The 25,578-nt window shown below is 35.3% G+C and overlaps 1 protein-coding gene across 2 annotated transcripts in view; it reads right to left on the minus strand.

The window, feature by feature from the left end:
• Positions 1–2,377: 2,377 nt before the first annotated feature.
• The window catches only part of ROCK1 (Rho associated coiled-coil containing protein kinase 1), a 169,406-nt gene continuing 146,205 nt past the window's right edge, over positions 2,378–25,578 (minus strand). For both annotated transcript variants that reach the window (XM_077778069.1, XM_077778068.1), the window contains exons 26-33: positions 20,014–20,202; positions 18,726–18,885; positions 12,163–12,233; positions 11,869–11,957; positions 6,628–6,706; positions 6,207–6,468; positions 4,643–4,850; positions 2,378–3,012 (exon numbers count right to left, since the gene is read on the minus strand). In XM_077778069.1, the coding sequence (XP_077634195.1) occupies positions 3,006–3,012; positions 4,643–4,850; positions 6,207–6,468; positions 6,628–6,706; positions 11,869–11,957; positions 12,163–12,233; positions 18,726–18,885; positions 20,014–20,202 (1,065 nt within the window). In that variant the 3' untranslated portion in view covers positions 2,378–3,005. The remainder of the gene's footprint in view (positions 3,013–4,642; positions 4,851–6,206; positions 6,469–6,627; positions 6,707–11,868; positions 11,958–12,162; positions 12,234–18,725; positions 18,886–20,013; positions 20,203–25,578) is intronic.

The following is a 25,578-nucleotide window of genomic DNA, read 5'->3' on the forward strand; positions in this document are numbered from 1 at the left end:
TTACAAGGTTAGAGAAATAGACTGTCACATGGTTTATGATACAGGGAAGGATAGTCATCAATAAATACTGTAGGACCAACTGGATATCCACATGGAGGAAAAAACAAAAAACAAAAACCTTTGATCTTTACTTCACACACACACAATTCATTTCCAGTTGGACGGCAGAATTACATGTTCATTAAATGATACCACAGAGTTATAAAGCAAGTGTAATAGACAGTATATAATGCCATTCACAATCAACTAATTAAAAAAAAAACATGGTCTTTATTTATTCAAATGGCTGCTAGTAGTTGTGCTTTCTTTGGTAACAGGAATTGTAGAAGTATTACAAATTGAAAATTAGAAACTGGAAGCTCAAATTAGCAACCCAGTAAGAACCAATTCATTGACTTATATGATTACTAAATTTGGATATTACAGAATTTTCAGTGATATGAAAAAAAAATGAGAACATATTTTTAAAATTTTCTAATGTTTATTTTTGAGAGAGAGAAAGAGAGACAGAGTGGGAGCAGGGGAGGGGCAGAGAGAGAGGGAGATACAGTATGTGAAGCCGGCTCCAGGCTCTGAGCTGTCAGCACAGAGCCTGACGCGGGGCTCAAACTAATGAACTGTGAGATGACGTGAGCCGAAGTCATACACTTAACTGACTGAGCCACCCAGGCACTCCTGAGAACATATTTTACCAAGTGGGGTTTGATTATTGTGTTTAGATTTTTTTTTTTTTTAATTTTAAATGAATTGTAGACAGGTTATTTTAAGCTGAAACTTCAAATGACGACAAGGGACCCATAGTTCTCAGCTTGTAAATAAGGACAGTGGCTGTTTTCTTTTTAGCCCAGAGTCTCTGGTCTCAGCTCAGGCTTGCATGTGTAGTTCCATGCTCAGGTCTCTTTCTTAAACTAATTAGAATTGTTGTCTGCACTTTACTGGACCTTACAGAGCCAAACAACTGTATACTAACAATACAGCAAGCAGCATGAGCTTCACATTCCTGACAGTTCTCCTATGCTCCTCTCCAAAATAAAGAGTGGCTAAGGGGGTGCTGAGCACGCAGTGGGTTTGGATTACATCTAAGGATCTGAAGTTTAGTATATTTGATTCTCTTATAAGGAGCACAAGAAAAATCTGCCAACTTTTGTTCTAGAGGGAGACATTACCTTTTATTATATTGGGTTGTAAACAACCTGCCTTTCTCTTGACAGAGACATGATATTGTCCAAGGCTGTTCACTATACAAATAACTTTGGTAAAGATAATCCAGAATTAAGGCTGTCAGAGCCACTGCTCACAAGATGTGGAGAAATGCAAGGGACTTACAGAGAACTGTTTCCCAACAGACATTAGACAATTTTTCATTTCAACTGTAACAACTTGTTTTAGAGCCCAAACCAAATTTTCTTTTAAAAATTCACTTTAATCTAGTTACGGAATTTAACAAACATTGGTATACAGTCAGGGACTACTTTATAACAAGGTTTCTATTCATTTCAGCCATGAGAAAACACCAGTCATTATTAAAGGTATCCATCCATAAATTACTTTTATTTCTCATTAAATGAGCACAGAGTCATTAGCATATTAATAACAGATATGTTTATTATTACATATCCATCAGTGCGGCTTTCAATACCACTTGAAACATGCATATCATCCTAGAGACAAATCAGTTTTCCAGTGCTTCTTATTTGATACACATTACTGCAAAGCCATTATAAATTACTGAGGAGGTATTTGGTTAAAAAAATAAACAATAAATCATACTGCCCATATGAATCAACTCTTGTATAGGACAAGAGTTTAACAGTATTTATCTGGTAATTCCTATGTTAACTGGAAAACATCACAGATGTATTGTCATAATTTTATATTGATATAACCTACATATTTTGCAGAATTTTATAAAGTCATTCATTATTGTAGCAGGTAGTTTAATGCAAAGATTGTACTCAATTTATGAAAGTCCAACAAACCTCTAAATATTTTAAATTAAACCAATTATCAATGAAAAAAACCCACTGACACGTTTTTGAAAATATGTTCTTTTGAAATTTCTATATTTAGTCATGGCAGTAAAATAATTTTCAAATTAAGGCACTAAAAGGGCAATGCAACTCCCATTGAAAGTGTTCTAAGAATAATTTACATTTCAAACAGTGCATACATTTCTTATATGTTTGTTAACTTAATGTCTTTATCACTTAAAACCACAAAGAAATACATTATACAATTACAGAAATGATGTACCCCACAAAATGCTTTTAAAACTTGGGTTTTTTTTTTTTTTTTTTTACNAATGTAAAAAAAAAATAAATGGTTTTTTGCCTTCTCCCATTCCCCAATCTATAAACATGCTGAAACACATACAGTATTTTGTAAAGCATAATGTAAAATATTTATTCTCCATAAGTCCACCATGGGCAATCAAAGGTGAGGCTTTTAAATTCTACAGTGAGGGCACTGAAGTCAAGTGATGTCACTGTTTTCTTAAAATAGTTTTGTATAGTCTTACAAGAGCACAAAGACTGAAGTCATTTAAAAGAATTTCAGTTGTCTCATTTTGAGATATTTTCTTTACTCCTTCCATGAGCTGATCTTCATAGTGATTGGCCATTCCACTTGAAAGTGAAAGTCCCTTCCTCTCACTCATATGAGGAAAACTGTGTTCTATCATGATTGACAGGCATTTTCTCAGAAATTCAAAAAGGCAGCACCTTTTTAAAAAAATATATCTACCTAAGCTTTCCCCCAACTGTACTTGCATTACATAGTAATAATTAATCTAATCTACCTGTAGGCAAACCCGCAATTGAAACAAAAAACAAAAAACAAAAAAACCCTCAGTGTGCTTTTGTGCCAAAGCAAGGACAGAATAACAGCAATCTTAACCCTGAAGCCTGTGATATTTGTGTCAAAGGAACAGCCTGTCTGCATGGTTAAAGAAGCCTGGTTTTTCAGGTAGCATTCCACATGATTCCACAAGGCGTTAGGTCACATGGTTAACTGCTGCGGGGGGGAAGAAAAAGAAAAAGTTGTAATTTAAGAAATATACTCAGGGGCACTTGGATGGCTCAGTTATCCAAGTTGGGCATCTGAATTCTGCTCAGGTCATGATCTTGCAGTCCACGAGTTCGAACCCCACATCAGGCTCTGTGCTGACAGCTCAGAACCTGGAGCCTGTTTCAGATTCTGTGTCTCCCTCTTTCTCTGCCCCTCCCCTGCTCATGCTCTGTCTCTCTTTCTCTCTCAGACATAAGTATACATTAAAAAACAAAAAAGAAATATACTCAGTTTAAAAATGCAAGAAACAAATATGGAGGGAAAGGTAAATATATATTACCTTTATGTGTAATTAATACCTAAATTTGGAAAACAGAAAAAGGAAAAATACACTTAGCATTATCTTCTTTCTGCTTCTACTCTATTTCAAACACATGGTATTTTTTTTGTTTTGCTTTTTACAAAGCTATAATTCAATTTTATATAATTTTAGATCCAGCTTTATCCTGGAGAGAGGTGATATAAGATTTTACAGAAATAAGTCAGGAGTGGGGTGATAATACACTCAAGTAGTATGGAGGGTGAAGAATATGGAAGGTATAATGTCTAAGTAGGCATTTCCAAAGAGTTAGATTTGGTTATTGATTAATAGGGAGTGAAGAAATGGGATGAATGAAACATGGTTTTGGGGCATCTGGGTGGCTCAGTCAGTTAAACTTCTGGCTTCAGCTCAGGTCATGATCTCATGATTCTTGAGTTTGAGCCCCACGTCGGGCTCTGTGCTGACAGCTCACAGCCTGGAACCTGCTTCAGATTCTTTGTCCCCCATCTCTCTCTGTTCCTCTCCTGCTTATGCTCTCTCTGTCTCTCTCTCAAAAATAAATAAAGATTAAAAAAAGGTTTTTTTAAAATGTTTTTAAGTCTGCTTGGATGACTTGAGTGACATCAGCAAAGATACAAATCAGTGTTAGGTCTCAGTTCTAGATTAAAATGTTCTTCTTAACACAGGGGTTACACTCCAGGAAAGTTAGTATTTGGTATAGGATAAAAAACATAGGCTTTAGAACTAGATAAAAATAAAAATAGGTTTCAACCCTGACTGTGCCACTAGCTGTGTGATCTTGCTCAAGTGGCTTGATTCCTCTGAGCCTCGTTTATGTACAAAAATGTATGAGAACTTAATGAGATATCATCACCCCTTTTCCAGGGAGGGTTTAAATATGTCTTGCAATTATTATATCATATAAATATTTTGAAAAAATTCTATCAAAATCAGGTAAAAATACATAGAAGGGGGATATTTAACTGGGAAGTTTATTTGCAACACCATTTTCACTGATAATACCAAGTAATTTTGATTGAAAAAACAACCACAAGTAGTTTAAAACGTTAAGGCTAAGTATGTGCCATGTATACCAACCAAGATAGTGAAATCTGACATATGGCCCTGGAACTAAATATGAAGTTTAAAATCATTATTAACTTCAAACAGGAATCAAACTAATTTGTGAAGTCATTTCATGTCATATATAAAATGATGCCCTCGATGGGGAAAAGAACAATTAGATTTTAGATTTTAATAGATATTAACCAATCACTTTCACATTGTCAGAAAGGTTAACAGTGCAATCCTTACCTAGTTTTTCCAGATGTATTTTTGACCACTTTTCGGAAAGACTGATTTGCAGTGGATCTTGTAGAAAGTGTTCGCGGGGATGCACGAACAAAACCAGATGGTGGATTCTTAGGGATCTTCTTCACCAAATGTGTTACCCATTTTTTTTGTTCATCCTGAGAACATGCTAACAGCAGCATATCTCTTGCTGATGTTACATCATAACTGACTGTTAAAACCAAAAAAGATACAATTAAAGTCATACAGGGGCATCTGGGTGGCTCAGTCAGTTGAGCATCAGACCCTTGATTTCAACTCTGGTCTTGATCTCATGGTTTGTGTGATTTAGCCGTGCACTGGGTTCCATGCTGACAATGCAGAGTCTGCTTCAGATTCTTTCCCTCTCCTTCTCTCTCCGCCCCTCCCTGGCTCGCGTGCACATGTGCTATCGCAGAAGAAATAAACATTTAAAAAAACAGAAAAAATAGGGGTGCCTGGGTGGCTCAGTTGGTTAAGCGTCCGACTTCGGCTCAAGTCGTAATCTCACGGTTCATGGTTCGAGCCCCACATCAGGCTCTGTGCTGACAGCTAGCTCAGAGCCTGGAGCCTGTTTCGGATTCTGTGTCTCCCTCTCTCTCTGACCCTCCCCTGCTCACACTGTCTTTCTCTCTCTCTCTCAGAAATAAATAAAACATTTAAAAAATTTTAAAAAAATAGAAAAAACAAAGTCATACAGTAAGCATATAAAATGGCCCTACTGAATGCATAATTTTGTAAGTGCCTAAAATTTTAAAAGCTTTACTATGCTTAATTAAGCTTGGACAATATCTCTCCTTAATTAAGCCTGAAAATTTAAAAAGAAGACATTAATCACAAACTATTAAGAAAAATAAAGTAATAAAAGAAATAACAATAACAAAAAGTGGAAGTGAAACAAATTAATGTATTTTTAGAACTTAAGTTTCTTATCTTAAAATAGCTATTGCCTATATTCTTTCCCTCAAGCTACTCTTGCTAAACTAGAAGGTGCTTCTTTATGATCCTGTATGTTGGTCCAGGCAGTGAAAACCAGACAAACAGAAAACAAGCAGAAGGCAAAAATTTAAGGAGGAATAATATAGTGGAACTCACCTATAGCTTTTCTCTCCAATTTAGAGTAATTTCTTAAAGNAAGCTGGATTTGTAGCTGTGAAATGACAGCTACATGTTGCTCCACTAGTGTCAAAATACTACTTCTTATAATCTCTTTTTAACTTGGTATAGAAAATGTTACATTTGAAGAAATTATTTCTTTTTCTTTTTTTTTTTTAATGTTTTATTTATTTCTAGGAGAGAGAGAGACAGCGTGAGCAGGGGAGGGTCAGAGAGAGAGGGAGTCACAGACTGAAACAGGCTCCAGGCTCTGAGCTGGCAGTCAGCACAGAGCCCGACGCGGGGCTCGAACCCACGAACCGCGAGATCATGACCTAAGCGAAAGCCGGACGCTCAACCGACTAAGCCACCCAGGCACCCCAGAAGAAATTATTTCAGTGGGACTTAATTTTCTAATTTGTTATAAACTGTAAAAGTAATTTTTATGCCTTACCTTTACATGGAGAAATTAAGTCCTCTTTCTTATCTAAGTGATCTCTGTGGCACTTAACATGGCATCTTCGACATTCTAGGGCAGGAGGTGGCTTAAAAACATGCCAGAGAGGTTTGGCACAGGCCTCACAGTTGGCGGGAAAGTGGTAGAGTGTAGGAATGAACTCATGGCCTTTATGGTTTTGAAAATTAGTCTTTTCAGCTTGTTGTACTGGTTCCATCTCTACATCTTTTCTACATTCACCTTCATTTGCATATAGAATCTACATTCAGGAATGGTAAAAGGAAGATTTTAAAAAGTCTTAATTTGTACATATAAGTTTCAAACTATAAAAAAACATTGGTGTTTTTGTATACTTCACAAAATGCATTTAGTCCTTAATTAAAAGATCTTCTAAAATTAGAATTTAAAGGTTTTTTACCTGGAATATTTTAGGAATTTCTTCAGTTTCAGCTCTGTAAACATCTCCTTGGGTTACAGGTCGGACGTGAAACAATTTACTAAGATGAAAATAAGTATGACATAAACTATTAAACTCATTTACAGTAAAAGACAAACATTTCATTGAAGAGGACATGCAGGTGGCAAATAAGCACATTAAATGATGTTCAACATCGTTAGTCATTAGAGAAATGCAAATTAAAATCACCATAGGCATCACTACACACCTATCAGACTTTAAAAACTAAAAATAGTAATAATATCAAATGCTGATGAAGATGCAGAGAAACTAGATCACTCACACAACTGTAGTAGAAATGTAAAAACTGCAGAGTCACTTTGAAAACCAGCATGGCTGTTTCTTACAAAACTAAACAAACATAAACTTAACATATGACCCAGCAACTGAATTCCTGGGCCTTTATTCCATAGAAATGAAAATTTATATTTACATAAAAACTTGTACATGAACGTTCAGATAAGCTTGATTTATAAGAGCCCAAACCTGAGAACAGCCCAAATGAATGGTTAAACGCTGTGGTACATTCATATCATGGAATACTACTCAACAAGAAAGAGGAACAAACGATAACTTGGATGAATCTCAAGAAAATTATTCTGTGTGAAAAGAGACGATTTCAAAGGTTACAAACTATTTGGTTCCATTTATATGACCATGCTTGAAAACACAAAATTATAGAGGTGGAAAACAAGATTACAGATGGGGGCAGAAAAGGCACTTGTTTTGGCTACAAAGGATAGCATTATGGTTCCCTGTGATGGAACTGCTCTGTATTTGGTGGTGATCATATGAATCCATAGATGTGATAAAGACATATAGAATGGAAAGAAGTAAAACTATCATTATTTGGAGATTATGCGATTACATTTGTAGAAAAGCCCTATGGAATCCACCAAAAACCCAATAAAACTGGTTAATAAACAAGATTAGTGGATTCAAGATCAATATATAAAAATAAATAGTACTGGAATAACCAGATATCCACATGGAAAATACACATGCACATACAAAACTAACTTCAACTGCAACCTCTTACCATACACAAAAATAAATTTTGAGATTAATCATAACTTAATGGGTGGCGGCGCAGTCAGTTAAGCGTTTGACTTTGGCTCATGATATTGTGGTTCATGAGTTCAAGTCCTGCAATGGGCTCTGTGCTGACAGCTTGGAGCCTGGAACCTGCTTCAGATTCTGTGTCTCCCCCTCTCTCTGTACCCTATCCTTGACCCCAGCCCCACTCACATTCTGTGTTTGTAAAATAAATACACCCTAAAAAAATTTTTTTTTAAATCATAACTTAAATATAAAGCTTAGAAAAAGAAAGCTCCTAAAAAAAGACAGAGAATATATTCACCTTGGAGGCAAAATTTCTTGGACTACAAAAGGCTATCTTTTAAAAATTAATACATTTGTTTCCATTAAAAGACACCATAAAGAAAATGAATAGGCAAGCCACAGATTAGGAAATATTTGCACTATTTCTGATATAGAACTCATATCCAGAATATATGTACAGAACTTTTACAGGGCCACCTGGGGGGTGGCTCAGTTGGTTAAGCTTCTGACTTCAGCTCAAGTCACGATCTTGCAGTTCATCAGTATGAGCCTTGTGTCAGGCTCTGGGCTGACAACTCAGAGCCTGAAGCCTGCTTCAGATTTGTGTGTGTGTGTCTCTCTCTCTGTCCCTCCCCTGCTTATACGCTGTCTCCCTCTCAAAAAAAAAAAAAAAATTAAAAAAACTTTTACAAATCTATCTTATAAAAGACAAGCAATCCAACTAAAAATGGGCAAAAGACATGGAAATATTTAAGATACACAAATGGCCAATGAACACCTGAAAAGATTTTTGTTATCATTAGTAATGGGGGAAAATACAAGTTAAGACAATAATGAGCTAGCATTTCACATTCATTAGAATAGTTAAAATGTTAACTACACTGGAATTAAAATGAAAAAATAAAAATAAAAAAGAACAGCATAAATCAAAGACTGATAGCACCATAAGATGGTGAAAACATGGAACTGAAATTCATATACTGCTGGTGAGCATAACACAGTGTAACTATTTCTGAGGACTATTTGGTAGATTTTTAAAAGATTAAACGCAGATTTATTCAATACTCAGGATTCCACTAAGTAATTACACATGAAAAAATGAAAACATAAATCCACCAAAAGAATGTTCATAACAGTCTTATTTATAATAACTCCTAACTGAAAGCAAGCCAAATGTTCATCAACAGAAGAATGGATAAACAAATTGAGATATATTAATTCAATGAAATACCACTCAGCAATAAAAGGAACAGACACTGATACACATAGCAAAACACTATGCTGGGTAAAAGATGCCAGGCACAATGATTCCATTTATATGAAGCTCCAGGAGAGGCAAAACTCAGTAAAAGAATTCAGATAAACTTTTTTTTTCCCCCTGAGGAAATGGTATAAGTGGGCTTTCTAGGATGATGGAAATATTCTTTATTTTGTAATGGGTAATGATTACATGGGTGTTTTAACTGTCAAAAGAACAGAACACTTATGATGTATGCATTTTATAAAAATTATACTTCAATAAAAAGGTAAAACAACAGACTTTCATAAATCTGAAAGCATTTAACTTAGCTGAAAGATGTCTCTAATATTAGTATTTATGTATTGTTCCACTTAAGTTGGTCATTTAAATGTTTAAAACCAATACTTCTTCAAAAAATAAGGAAATCAAAACAGTATGGTACTGGTACAAAAACAGACACATAGATCAGCAGAACAGCATAGAGAGCCCAGAAATAAACCCATGCTTTGATGATTGATTAACCTACAACAAAGGAAGCAAGAACACAAAACAGGTAAATGTCTCTTCAACAAATGGTGCTGGGAAAACTAGACAGCTACACGCAAAACAAAAACAAAAACAAAAACAAAAACAAAAACAAAAATAAAAAAACCGGACTACTTTCTTACACCATACACAAAAATAAACTTCAAATGGATTAAAGACTTAAAAGTGAGACCTGAAATCACAAAACTTCTAGAAGAAAATATAAGCGGTAATCTCTTTGATAAAGTCAAAGATTTTTTCTACATATGTCTCCTTTGGCAAGGGAAACTAAACCAAAATTAAATTATTAGGACTACACCAAAATGAAATGCACAGCAAAAGAAACCAACAAAACAAGCCATCAACCTACTGAATGGGAGTAGATATTTGCAAATGATTATGTAATAAGTTATTTATATAAAGAACTTATACAATTCAACACCAAAAAACTCCCAAAGAATCCAATTTAAGAATGGGGAGAGGACATGAGCAGACATTTTTCCAAAGAAGACATACAGATGGCCAACAGACACATGAAAAGATGCTCAACATCAGTAACCATCAGGGAAATGCAATTTGAAACAATAATGAGAGAACATCTTATACCTGTCAGAATAGCTAGAATTAAAAATATAAGAAATAACAAATGTTGGCAAGAATGTGAAGAAAAAGGAACCCTTGTGTTGGTGGGAATGCATGCTGGTGCAGCCACTATGGAAAACAACACAAAGGTTTTTCAAAAAATTAAAAATAGAATTATCATATGATCCAGTAATTCTACTACTGGGTATTTATCTAAAGAATACAAAAACACTAATTTGAAGGAATATATACAACCCCTATGTTTATTCTACCATTATTTATAATTGCCAAGATATGGAAACAACACAAACACCCATTCGTAGGTGAAAAGAGTATTACTCAGCCATAAAAAAGAATGAAATCCTGTTATTTGCAACAGCATAGATGGACCTTGGATCTAGAAGGTATAATGCTACGTGAGCTAGGTCAGTCAGAGAAAGACAAATACCCTGTTTCACTCCTAAGTGAAATTTAAGAAACAAATGAACAATAACAAAAAAGACAAAAAACCAGACTCTTAGAGAACAAACTGATGGCTACCAGAAGGGAGGTGGGTGGGGCGATGAGTGAAATAGGTGAAGGGGATTAAAATTATACATATTATGAGGAGCGCTGAATATACATGGAATTGCTGACTCACTATATTGCACACCTGAAACTAACATAACACTGTATGTTAATTATACTTGAAAAAAAGAAAAAAATGGGAAATAGAATTTGAGAACCCTCTGGTAGCTGCTCAATTCTTTTTATATTCTAGGTATAATTGATTTCACACATGTTTAATTACAAAGGAATGTCAACACTTTAAGTTTATATTTTTCATAAATAGCACCCATCACATTTCACTTTGAATTTATATTTTGTTGCATGTTTGACCCTTTTCTACCACTTGTATGTAAGCTCCTTAAATATGGAACTGTCTTACTCATCCTTGTACAATCTATAGCCCTCATGATGATACAGACATCAGTGCTTAAGAAATGGTTTCAGATGGGGCGCCTGGGTGGCTCAGTTGGTTAAGCGTCTGACTTCAGTTCAGGTCATGATCTCATGGTTTGTGGGTTTGAGCCTAGCATAGGGCTCTGTGCTGATAGCTAACTCAGAGCCTGGAGCCTGTTTCCGATTCTGTCTCTGTCTCTGCCCCTCCCCCACTCATGCCCTGTTTCTGTCTCAGTAATATATAAAAACATAAAAAAAAAAGAATGAATGCAGGGGAAACATCCTAAGCTTAGTAAAGGCCTCTGTGACCTAATATTAAAAGCAAAAGATATATTTATATATCCTTAACAATGACTGCATAATCATATACAGTACTTTTGGAAATGCTCTCTGAACTTAAAAATCAATAAACATTTGAAATAAAAAATTTGTCTTTAGAATACATGAATCAGCTATGTAAAATTCCCCCTCTTCCATTTTGATAAAGATTTAATATGAAATTTTATTCTTTTATTTTTATTAAAATTTTTTTAAAAGTTTATTTATTTTGAGAGAGTGAGGGAGGAACAGAGGGGGGCAGGGAGAGAGAATCCCAAGAAGGCTCTACACTGTCAGCACAGAGCCTGATGTGAGCCTTGAACCCATGAACTGATCATGACCTGAGCTGAAATCAAGAGTTGGATGCTCAACCAACTGAGCCACCCAGGCTCCCTAATATGAAGTTTTAAAATTTGTTAAGAAAAGCAGGTAATATCATTTAAATAACAAAATATGAACTAAATTGTAAGTCTATAAATAATTATCATAAAATAACACCCAACTGATTTAAAATTCAACCAAAGACAACTTACTCTATGTCCAATACCATGGATGGATTAGATTGTTCCTTATCTTGCTCATCATTATAGAACAAAATTTTTTTGCTGCTTACTACAACATACTGAAATGAGAAAAACAGGGGAAGATATATAAGAGCAATAGCAACTTGGTTTAAAATGATAAACACAACACTTGTCATTTACGTCTAAAGTATATTGTATTAATCTTAGATTAATACTAATAATAAAGCAATATAATACAAGTTCTATGCTTTGAAAGTAAAATATATAACAGAATATCAATTAGAAAAAATGAGGCATATATACCTGTTTCTTCCAGCCATATCGTTTGATATTTCCTCTATTTGGTATTGAAAGCCAACCTTCAATTCTTGACTCTAGGAGGGAAAGAATATGTAGTATTCAGCCTTAAGTAGTAATAAGAGGAAAAGCTATTACAAGTTGTTTGATGGCATGCAGCAACAGGCATTTGAACACAGCTAAATGAATAAGTGCTACAATTTGCTCTTCCATGCTTCAATCACACAAATCAACTGTAATGGCCATACAAATATTGCAGAAAGAAATTCCAAGCCACTTTTCCCATAAAATTAACATTTAGTACTCAATTATAAAAGTATGAACTAAAACAATACCCTTTAGAGCCAGGCAAGACTGGAATGGATTGCAGCTTAAATGGGATACGATACAGAAGACTTTAAATATAATTTAACACTTATAAAACTATTTAGCAAAATAAAAAATGCAGCAAGTGGAACAAATCAGAGCAATGATTTACACAAGAAAGAGCAGGCAAAAGTACAGAGAGGTGTCCTATTACTCACAGAAGATAAGAATAGAAGATAAATAAATAAGGAATGCAGGCAGAATCAACTAGATATAAAGAATAAGAGACAAGCATTTTATTTGTTTTCTTAGCACAATATTCTAATAAACGTTTTGGTAAAACATCTATAATAATTTCATAAAATTGCTGAAATTTGGTTGAGGGGGCACATAATTCTAGTGTTAAGTCCAACTGCAATTCTTTCCTAACTAAAGAGGTATAAAGAAAGACTTTAAGTTTGTGATACCAGAACTTAATAAATAGCCCAAAAACACAGAATTGAGATGGTCAGCTGCTATTACTTTAACCAGTTTGTGCATACCAGAAATTCCTTGACTAATACAATCAGGGCATTTAAAAATAAATATTATTACTGTTTAAATACAATTAATGTTTATGAGAAATAGCTGGAGGAAAAAGATGATTTTTAAAAATCATTCTTTTTATCAGGTTAGAGATAAGAGAATTTAATTGTTTTCTACAGCGGTCTTATATTTGAAACACAAAAAAATTTAGAAAGTAACCAATTTTCAAGTACAATGCTTAAATCATGACCCTAACAGGAATATGTAATGCCTTTCCCCACATAACTTAAAAGCTGTAAAACATATAAGTCTTAGAGTAATTGTAACAATAGGTAACATTTACTGAACATTTGTTGGACATGTGCTTTCCAAGTAATATCTCACATTTAATCTATGTATATTATCCCATGAATGTATATTATACTCCTATGAATAAAGGCTAGTATAGATTCTACAATCATTTTCCATTTTCAAATGAAAAACACCAAAGCTTAGACGGTAAACTGACTTGCCCAAGGTCATCAGTAACTATGTTTATCAGGAACTATCAAAGCTATAGTTTACCCTGGCAGGCTAATTTCTGAGTTTCTGTTCCTAGAACACGATGCTATTCAGTCCTTTAACTAAAAAGTTTTACAGTTAATTGAATTGGGAGTAATATTATTCTTGTTCCAACTTCTTCCGTGTACCTAATGTTCTTTGCTTTTGTTACTCCTCTTCATCTAAGTTGTAGTTGTTAAGGTGGAGAAAATGAGAAAACTCAGCTCAAAACAATCCTTCTCTTTTCCCAACTACTCCCAGCAACTTCTTAGTTGCTATTACTTAGTTCATCAATAATTATTTTGTCTCCTTAAGTAGTTCCTTGTAAGTTCTGTAAGATCAGGGACCATATCCTAACACTATTTTAATATACTCCAAGGCATCTGACACACAGGGTAGGTAGGCACTTGATATATATTTGTTGATTATTTTACAGTTCTGCTTTCCCCCCCAACTTTGTCAGTTAAAGCTACCCTTTGTAAATAATGGTTTAAAAACCAAAGGGCAGTTTTAGGGGCACCTGGGTGGCTCACTTGGATAAGTGTCCAACTTTGGCTCAGGTCATGATGTCATAGATCGTGAGTTCGAGCCTGTCAAGCTCACCGCTATCAGCCTGTCAGGGCAGAGCCCGCTTTGGATCCTCTGTCCCCCTCTTTCTGCCCCTCCCCTGCTTGTACTCCTTCAAAAATACACATTAAAAAAAAATCCAAAGGACAGTTTTACATTAAATAACATGCAGAAGGTTGCTAATCACTCACAAATATTCTTACAAAAGCAACAAGTTTTGTTAGGAAAATTTTCCTTCAGTGTGCTCCAAACTGCAGCTCTTACTATTTAATTCCTCACAGAAAAGATGTGTAAGACATCAAAATTTTGGCCTTTATACAAAATTGTGTATGCCAAAATACCCACACCCCAGTTATTTCTCTTATGAGAATAAATGCCAAAAATATTTATGCTTTATAACTCTAGGTTTGGATTAATCTGCTAGTGTTTCTTTAATATATTTTCAATGGATTGTTGTAGGTTATGACTTTATCTGTCATTTCTGTGTTTCTAAAGAAATTTTGTATATCAAAGGCATTTTATGAATCAAATAAGCTCAATTTTATATTTGTTCTCATTTAAATTAAATGAAGAAATTTGGAACTCAAAAAAATATATAATATACATATTTTTAGGTTTTTTTAAAATGTTTATTTTTAAGAGAGACAGAGTGGAAGTGGGGAAGAGGCAGACAAAGAGGGAGACATGGAATCTGAAGCAGGTTCCAGGCTCTGAGCTATTAGCACAGAGCCCAATGCAGGGTTCAAACCGACAAGCCATCAGATCATGACCTGAGCCAAAGTTGGACACTTAACCAACTGAGCCATCCAGGCATCCCTGGTTTTCACCAATTTAAAACAATAGTGTTATAGAAGAGAAGTTTAGTTTTTGCTTCTGGTGCATTCCCTTCACAGAAGCAGATGAACTAAGTTCAGGGACAAATTAAAAAATACATCCTAGCTTTTCCTTTGTTTACTTACTCCCATCTTAGATACAAGTTAACATATTAGTCACATATATATATGTAGTAATCTGAAAATAAAATGGTTTAAATCCCATCTTTTCCATCACAAACACAGAAATCAGCTTCTACAGATTAAAAACTGTTTAGGACCTCTAACTAGATTATCATCAATAATATGCTATAAAAGTATAAAGTACAAAAACAACTTGGCTCCAGGTTTTATGTAAAGCAATTTTAACTTACAAAAAAATTTAGACATGTATTATTGCATATCAGCAATTGACTCCTTTACCCAAATAAGAGACCTCTGAGGCTAACTATATATAAATCAATAGCCAATACAGTCAGCTTAAATATCAAAGTTAACTGCTGAAGACACCAAAGTTTACTTGGATAAACACATACTGCTTAAGAAACAGAGCTAAGGAACCATCCCCAAATATATTATATTCAGAAGTGATATAAAAATGAAATTAATGCTCAAGAATTCAAATGTATAATCTCGAAATCACTGATTAGATTTGGGCAAGTTGGAAGTTCTCATATACTCAAATACTTGGAAACACACCAAGAAACCCACATTTACAGGTTTAAATTACAAAGACAGATAAAGCTAGATGGAAAGGGAATGAGGCAGATAACCCATAAGAGATAATGAATATTAGAGTATTTGATACCAAGTGTTTTTTCCTAGTGCTTCATCTACTTTTACATTCTTTTCAGATTATTAGGTCAATAGTTCCAAAACAAGGAAAGAGAAAGAACAAGAGAGTTATCACATTGCCTTTTTGTCATTTAGGCAATAGGCAAATCTTAACTTAAGCTGTAAACTTTGTATTTACACAGTGTGCTACACCACAACCTGCCATAGAACCGAAAGGAGGATGAAGGCATAAAAGAATTATAATAACAGTGATTTAAGAACTTCAAAAGGTTGTACGACAGATAATTTCTTTTCTAAGCTTTTTAGAATTGGGAAACAGGAGAGATTGCATCTACTTTAGGACAAGTAGAGGCTGAGCTCTAGATATACAAGATAATTAAATGAGAATTTTTATAATGAATGATGAAATCTAAAACTAAGTCATATTATCGTTTCATCTACCCAACTACCTAAAAACACTCATCTCACTGAATATAATCCATATTTCAAAAGGTCTTTATTTTAACTTTTGAGTAAATGTATTCTAGTCAAAGTTCTCCCTTTTTCAGTCTGTAGTTAAATTTTCTAAAATTAAAAAAAAATTTTTTATGTTTATTTTTTAGAAAAGGACAGAGTGTGAGCGGGGGAGGGGCAGAGAGAGATGGAGACAGAATCAGAAGCAGGCTTAAGGCTGAGTTGTCAGCACAGAGCCTGATGTGGGGCCCTGAACTCAGGAGCTGTGAGATGATGACCTGAACCAATGGACGCTTAACCAACTAAGTCACCCAGGCGTCCCTCTGCTGATTGATTCTTCTTTTTTAATTTTTTTTAATGTTTTATTTATTTCTGAGAGAAAGAGAGAGAGACAGCGTGAGCAGGGGAGGGTCAGAGAGAGAGGGAGATACAGAATCTGAAACAGCCTCCAGGCTCTGAGCTGGCAGTCAGCACAGAGCCTGACACAGGGCTCGAACCCACGAATTGTCAGATCATGACCTGAGCCAAAGTCGGATGCTTACCTGACCAAGCCACCCAGGCACCCCTCTGCTGACTGATTCTTAAGTGTACTTAAGATTCAGGATTCTGAAATCTAAACGGATCTCTAACTTAAGTCAGCCAATCAAACCATCTGATAATCCTCTGAATTGGTTTTCCTGAATGGAAGATAAAACTCATCACCTTCCTCACTCTTTAGATGTCCCTGAAATTTATCATTCAATTAAAATTTTTTTCTAAATAGTATTTACCAATAATGGATCAGTCTCTGAAATGTTTAACCTAATAAAAAGGAAACCAAGATACACATAATAAGACATCATTATAACCAAAGTTAAAGGGGAAGGGGTAGAATATAGATAAAAAAAAAACCTGGATAGGATATTTAACTTTCACTAAATAGAAAGAATCCCTGAACTCAAGCCACAATTTCAGTTCAACAACTGAAAGAATGTAGCCAAACACTCCTAAAAGTCATACTCTGATGATTAAATCTAACTTTTGAAAGCTTTTCAAACAACAGCTGAAGCAAGAGGTTCTTGTTAAATCCAAAGTGATCCTCTGATAAAGGACATGCACCTACAAGATTCTGAAGAGGCAGGAGGTTTCAGAGAACCAAAAATGGGAAAAGAGAAGGAATTCCTTGACCATTGTAGTAATAAATTTTACTCTATGCCCTTTGGAGAGATCTGATTTTGGGCTAGAAAAGACATAAAAGGAGGAGGGCAGGGATTACATGGTATATAAGTAAGAGTTGAATTCACTTCTCACTTTGAGTCTTACTTTCTTGACCAAGAACAATAATAACATTTTCTAAGTAGTCTATTAAGTTTTTATATCAAATTCTCAAAAAATAGTATTAGTTAAAATAGAATCCCTATAAAACATGCTGCTTCATAAATATCTTACTATTAACACATTATTAAGGAAATACACAAATTAAAATCAATTTCCAAGTTTATGACCATGCAAACAAAATTTCCAAAACCTTTAACTAAGAATAGGTAGTAGTATTACAGGGGGCGCCCGGGTGGCTCAGTTGATTAAGAGTCTGACTTGGGCTCACTCAGGTCATGATTTCACAGTCCATGGTTTTGAGCCCTGTATCAGGTTCTGTACTGACAGCTTAGAATCTGGAACCTGCTTCAGATTGTGGGTCTCCCTCTCTCTCTCTGCTCCTCCTTTGCTCTCACTCTGTCCCTCTCTCTCTCAAAAATAAACATTAAAAAAATTTAAAAAAGAATATGCAACAGTATGTCAAGTTTGTGTGTGTATCTTTTAAATTTATATCTTTAACATTTGTAATGCTTATTTTAATATTTATAACCTATTCACTTCTAAATCAAATCTGTGTTTTGTGTATTGCTTATCTCTGTTAAACACATAAAAGTACTATAACTTATTTGACAATAAACCCAAGATTTTTAATTACTTCTCAACTGGATTTAAAAAAAAAAAAGGACATAGAAAAAGTCTGAAATCCTAGATACTCACTTTTGCTTTTATGTGACTCTCTGCCCCTTCAGTGCATGTCTCAATCCCTTATATCTATTTCTCTAAATTTGAAGCTTAAAGTCTGACCAAAGTTTATCCACTAATACTTTAGAAAGGTCTCTATTTAGGCTGCTATGGTTCTGATTATTAAGTACAGTTCTTAGTTTCTGCACAGAAATACACAAAAACAAAAAACCCCACATAACATTAATGAGCTGCTACTCATGAAAACACATATAATTTTCTTTAAATAGTGAGAGTATAAGCAGCAGCTCCAACTTTCACCATGCAGTTAGGCTGTTTTTGGTTCACAAAGTTCTTCAGATTTCTATTCAGGTAGAGCCTCTCAGGATTATTTTAAGAGCCTAAAATTCCTTTTGACTGTTTTTATTCTATAAAATGCAAACATAATCAGACTTTGACTAACAGAAGCATAAATTTCTTCTTAAGTATCCATGGGGAAAAGAAAATGACAAGGAGAAACCTAAATGAAAGAAACATACATTAATTTCTGTGACATTTAAGCAAACCTGAATGAAATAACAGAAATATTCTTACCTGGAAGGTTTCCATCAGTTTCATCAGCACTAGGAAAACTGGTAACACTTGTAGAATCCGAAAGGTCCAAAAGTTTAGCACGCAATTGCTCAATATCACTCTCTTTGCTAGCCAACTGCATCTGAAGCTCATTCTTATGTGTACATTCTTCTACCAATTGCTATTTTTGAAAAATACCAAAATAACATTAAAAAAAATCAAAATCAAATTTCCAACATTAAAAATTAAGAATTAATGGAACTATAAAGAACCCCAAACTGCTAATACTAAAAAATTAGTGTAAACTTCATGAACGTTTACTACCACAGATTTTGATAAAATTGTAAAACTGCAACTTCTCTTCCTCAGTTAATACACTGCTTGGTAAACTCCTTTTCTCCTTGCTTTCAAAACATTTTTTGTTTTCATTTAAAAAATTTTAAATGTTTTATTTCTAAGAGAGAGAGAGACAGCGTGAGCAGGGGAGGGTCAGAAAGAGAGGGAGATAGAGAATCCAAAGCAGGCTACAGGCTCTGAGCTAGCTGTCAGCAGAGAGCCCGACTCAGGGCTCGAACCCACAAGTGGTGAGATCATGACCTGAGCCCAAGTCGGACACTTAACCAACTAAATCAACCAGGCACCCCTGTTTTTATTTTTTAAATGTAAAGAATCAAAACACAAAAACCAAACACTTGTTAGAACAATAGGAAATGCTTTTATGACTCCAAATGAAACAGTTTAAAAAATATGGAAAGCTTCTCAGGATGGTAAAACCATAAATGACAGAGTCAGTACTTATATCCAAGTCAATCTAGGACCAAACACCATGTTCTCAATTTTGTGCTATTAACAGGCCAGGAAATATAAAAAAAATTTTGAGTTTGATATTTTGATTTCAGAAAAATGAGTCCTGATTAGAGAAAACAAAAAATCTACAATACTTCAAATCCTCTAACTTAACTGTAGTTAACACTATACCAGTCATATCTCAATTTTAATCAAAAAACAAAGAGGCAAACCTTTTTGTTTTAATTTTCTCAAAGGAGAATCTCTAATTAAGCAAAAGGTAATAGGTAAAATTATCACGGTTAATAGGCAATGGAGTACCATTCTAGTTCTTCAAGATCATGGTTCATATTGGAATAATAATGATCAAACTGCGGAAAAGTATACAACTGAATATGCATTTTTATACTAAAAATATGTAGAGAAGATCAATAGATAATAAGTATAAACAGAAATAACAAATTCAGAAAATAATCCTACACACACACACACACACACACACACACACACACACACACCCTACCGCTTGCATGTCGTTCAGTTCCTTCTGATGTTTCACCACCATCTGGTTGAATTTCTCTCTTTCTTGATTGAGTTCCAGTTGAAGCTTTCGATTTTCCTTTTCTTTCTTTCTCAAATCTTGTGTATTAGCTTTCTTTCTATCAATTTTAAAATCCTTCCGATTCATTATTTCTGCCAACTTGTTAACAGCCTATTCAAATATTAAAATATCATTAAATAAGGATCTATGTTGGAACCATCTGATTTAAATCTCCACTAAAAGTGTATTTTCTTACTCCATATCAGGAAGGACTATTCTGTGATAAAAAATCAGAAGAACCTACTAAGGTTGGAGCATAACTGGTAGCACAAGTAACTATTATTGTTTTATCTCATTGTTCAAATTTAAGAAGCAGACAGACTTGTAAAAATCCATTTGTTGTTCAATAATTATTCAGCAATTATACTGTATATAGGCACTTTGATAGGCACTAGATATAAAAACAGAAAATACCGCTATGCCTCATACCTGACAACCCAGACAAGCAAGCATTACAGTACAGAGTGGTAAGTTAAAAGAGGCTAACAAAGGTGCTATGGGAGCAGTACCAAACTGAGACCTGGGGAAGTCATGGATGGCTTCCTGGTGTACCTGCATGTGTCCACGTATGTTTCTTTCTTTCTTTTTTTAACATTTTCTTTTTCTTTTTTTTAATTTATGAGAGAGTGAGAGAGACAGTGTGAGAAGGGGAGGGTCAGAGAAAGAGGGAGTCACAGAATTCGAAGCAGTCTCCAGGCTCTGAGCTAGCTGTCAGCACAGAGCCTGTTGTGGGGCTTGAACCCATGAACAGTGAGATCACGACCTGAGCCGATGTCGGACGCTTAACTGACTGAGCCACCCAGGTGCCCCATCAGGTATGTTTCTCAAAAAGACAAATAGGAGTTGGATAAGAAAAGAAGAAGTAGTATTAAAGAGATGCATCAAGGATGGCATTACAATCAGATGAAACCACTCACAGGCAAAAATGCCCAAGATAATTTTTTTCCTTTGGACAAGTAGGTAAGTAAGCAGTGTGACTAGGCCACACTGAGCCCATTTTGAATGTAAGACGGAACGTAAATGTAAATGTTAGTTGAGGCTAATCCCTTTTGCCAGAAGGAAAGAACATATTAGAAGTTAGAAGAAGTGTTAAAAGCATGTGAAATTAAGCTACATAAACTAAAACAATAAGTCATGGTATTTTCTGCAATTATGTTTAAAAAAAAAACACCCACAGATTTTTCCATTAAAACAGAAAAAAAGCCCTAGCTATGATCATTTCCATATACATTTAGTCCTATCTAGGATGAGGACCCTAGAGAGTAAATGCTTATTTCATTGAACTCATAATGCATATTGGTTTTTTCTTAATAGTAAATCTAACATATTTATTACAAGAAAAATAAAATACAGAACTATATTATGAAGAAAGTGAAAAACCCTCGTAGTATCACCCATCAAAGAGCACTTCTGCTAAAGTCTCTTCATTCAGTCTGCTGGGTGTATATCCTTTAAAACTTTTCCTTACATATATAAGCTGATTACATGTATATTTAAATAAAAAAATGGAATCATGCTATACATTGTGTTGTAACTTGCTTTTTAAATTGACTACTATATCATATATCATGGGAAATCTAATTACCCCATGTCATTACATATAGGCCTATTTCATTTATTTTTAATGGCTCTTTTGCATTGTATCCTATGGATATATTATGGTTTATCAATACTATGCTGATGCGTGGTTGGGTTATTTTTATTTTTCACCATTAAAAACAATGTTGTGGAGTGCCTGGGTAGCTCAGTTGGTTAAGGGTCCGACTTCAGCTTAGGTCATGATCTCGTGGTCCATGAGTTCAAGACTGTGTCAGGCTCTGTGTTAACAGCTCAGAGCCTGGAGCCTGCTTCCGATTCTGTGTCTCTCTTTCTCTCTCTGCACCTCCCGCAAAAGCTTACTCTCTCTCTCTCTCAAAAATAAACATTAGAAAACATTTTTTTAAAATGTTGTTGCTGTAGGGGTGCCCTGGGTGGCTCAGTGAGTCATGGTCTCATGGTTCATGGGTTTCAGCCAAGAGCCTGGAGCCTGCTTTGGATTCTGTGTCTCCCTCTCTCTCTGCCCCTCCTCTACTCATGCTCTCTGTGTCTCAAAAATGAATGAACATTAAAAAACAATTTTTTTAATGTTGTTGCTGTAATTACATTTGCATGTGTCCTTCTGAGCATTTATGGAGTTATTTACACAGGATAAATTTGTAAATGTGCAGTTACTGGGCCAAAGAATATGCACATTAAAAGATATTATTCTGTTAATTGTTCTCATGGTTTACTCCCTCAGAAACTACACAAATTTCTCTATATTCTTGCTAAAGAGGAGTATTATATCTCTCTCATTTAAATGTGTCCATTTGTCAAAAAGATACCTCATTATTGCTTTAATTTCTATTTCTAATGGTTATGGGTGAGCTTTTTAAAATTCTTTTATTTCTCAAATGTACCTTATTTTTTCATACTAGATGGTCTTTTTCTTATTTCTGGAAGCTCTTTTATTTATATTTATCTACACTTGTTTTAAATATTCTTCTTTGTTTTCTTTCAACTTATGTTGTTTTGGGCTCCATAGACTTGAATTTTTATGTACTAAATGTCAATTCTTTTCTTCATGGTATAGGTTTTGATATAAAAGTAAGTACAATCCTTCTACTGAAGGATTTTCAACAGATATTAAGTACATTTTTGAAGGATTAATCTAGTTGCAACATGAAAAACTGAGAGGGACAGTAGATAAGTGGTAAAGAAGCTATTATAATTGTTTAATAAAAAGTAAAAAAAATATATTTATTTTACAATATAAAGCAACTGGGGTACAAAGTACCTTATGAAGAATTTAAAATACTGTATTAGTAAAATGACAAGATGTCAAGTTTTAGTAAAAACGTGATCTAGCTGCATCATTAAATATATAGCAAAATGATACAGCCACCCCTATAGTTTCTTACTTACTCCCAGTTCTTCTCTATTGGCTTTAGTCAAGTGTTTTCTCTTCAATGAATTTTCCTACTGTCAATTATAGGTCTTTTGTAGACTCTAAACATGTTCTTACTAGTCAAATAAATAGACAAGCTACTTTCTGAACTCAATTAAAATCCAAATTCCTGAAAAAGTCTTCTATATTTAATGAAGAAAGAATATTACATTATTTGTTCCAATGAAAAGATTGAACATTATAACCTAAGTTTTAAGAAAAAGTTCAGGGTGAGGCAAGATGGTGGAGAAGTAGGGAGTACATTTCGCTCGCCTGCATCTCTCAAACAAGGAAGGCCTGAAGCCACAGGACACTGAACTGTAAGAGTCTGGTAGGAAAAAAGGCAGAGTCCACTAAGAAGACAGCCTCATAGGTGCATGATTGCGAACTAGGTAAGATAAAAATGGGCTGGGACCCAGAGGTATGAAGGCAAGGGAGCCCCCTACACCGAGAGCCATGGAGAGATGAGGGAAGAGAAAGATTGGCTAAAATTGCTCATAAACCTACCTGGAATAGAGAAAAACCTCATCCCGGGATGAAGAGGGATCCTATCATCCCATCTCTAACCACAGGGCATTGTGAGAGAGATCCTAACTTTAGCTGTGGCACTTTCTTTGGGCTGCGTGCCCCGATCCCAGGTGGCGTCAGGAGAAAATGCTTCCCTGATCCCACTATTTGATACCCTCCCCGGTTAAGAAGAGGCCCGGTCTATGGGATTACATTTCTGGCGGTATCAATAAAGTGCACGGACTAAGATCTGGAACCAGGGCAGGGCTTGGGACACAGAATACGGCCCACCTTGGCTAGCCTGAGGCACAGGGAGACTGGACCCAAAACAGTAATTTGGAATGCCTGGTTCAGAGAAGGGACTGGGGTGCCGCCATTTTGTGTCCCCACAACCACCAAGGTGGGGCCTCAGGGAGCAGCCCAGTGGACCTGCAGTGGAGGCAAGACCTGCCTACACCAAACCACGCTCATTTGCACTGGAGAGCTTTTTTTTTCTTTTTTTTAACCAGAGCCTGGGTCAAGACCAACATTGATGTATTGCCATGATTAACGCTAGATCAATTATGCTATTCAGATATATTTTCCCTTATATCATTCTTATCTCTCCCCTCTGCTGGACTCGGCACTCTGGTCATTAGTTTACTTAAACAGTCACATGTAATCCATTCTCTTAATGCCTATACTACACCTCCATCGTTACCTCCCTCTCTCTCTCTCTCTCTGTGGAATAATCAGACTATATAGTTTCTTTGGGTCTTCGTTTCTTTCTCTTTGCCTCCTACCATATTCTCTTTCTCTCTCTGAATTAAGCCTTTTAGTCTCTCTGACTGGTCAGTGTTCAATTTTTCTTTCTCCCCACCCCTGTCATTTCTCTCTTTGTATAGGCTCTTCCATCAGCACTGCTACCACCCTGCTCTTTATTTGTAGCTGGGATTTCTGGTTTTAGGCTTTTAGACTGTCCTTTGTCTTCTGTTGTTTTGGTTTGTTTCTTCCCCCCCACCCTTTTGGTTTGCTCATTTGTTTGAGTGGTCTGTGTGTCTGCGTGCTTTTGTTCCCTGTGTTTGTCTGTTTTCTTTTTCAGGACTACCTCAAGAAATAAGCCAAAGTATACATGGCGGAGAGTCCCAAATGTCACTACGGGTAGGGAAATAAAATAACCAAAGGCACAACAAAAGAGGCCAAGGGACATCATTAAAAGAACACTTCCTGAAGAACAGGCCATGGACAGTCAATGAGCTTCCTTTAATAAAGCAGAACTCGCAGGGCCAGAGCACATAACAAACTTCTAAAAGTTACAAGAAACAGAAAGATAGCCAAAATGACGAAACGGAAGAACTCTCCTCTAAAGAAATTCCAGGAAGAAAGGAGAGCTAAAGAACTGCTCAAAACAGATACAAGCAACATAAATGACCAAGAAGTTACAACAATAGTCATAATATTAATTGTTGGGTTTGAAAAAGGCATGGAAGACATCAGAGAAGCTACTGCTACAAAGATTATGGACCTTAAAAATGTTGTGATAAATTAAAAAATGCTATAAATGAAGTGAATAACATTTTATTACGGTGGCCACTGCATGAATTGAAGAGGCAGAGAGGAGAATAGGTGAATTAGAAGACACAATTATAGAAAGAGAGGAAGCCAAGAAAAAGAGAGATCCAGGAGCGTGAAAGGAAAATTCGAGAACTGAGTGATGGAATCAAATGGAACAATATCCATATCATAGGAATTCCAGAAGAAGAAGAAGAGAGAAAAAGGAGCTGAAGGGATAGTTGAACAAATTATATCTGAGAACTTCCCCCAACCTGGGGAAGGAAACAGACATTGAAATCCAAGAGGCACAAAGAACTCCCCTCAGACATAACTCGAATCAATCTTCTACACAACATATCATAGTGAAACTGGCAAAATATAAGGACAAAGAGAGAATTCTGAAAGGGGCCCTACCATACAAAGGGAGACCTATCAGAGTAGTTGCAGGCCTATCTACTGAAACTTGGCAGGCCAGGAAGGAA

The sequence above is a fragment of the Crocuta crocuta genome, unplaced genomic scaffold (assembly GCF_008692635.1).
Source record: "Crocuta crocuta isolate KB4526 unplaced genomic scaffold, BGI_CrCroc_1.0 scaffold26, whole genome shotgun sequence".
NCBI lineage: Eukaryota > Metazoa > Chordata > Mammalia > Carnivora > Hyaenidae > Crocuta > Crocuta crocuta.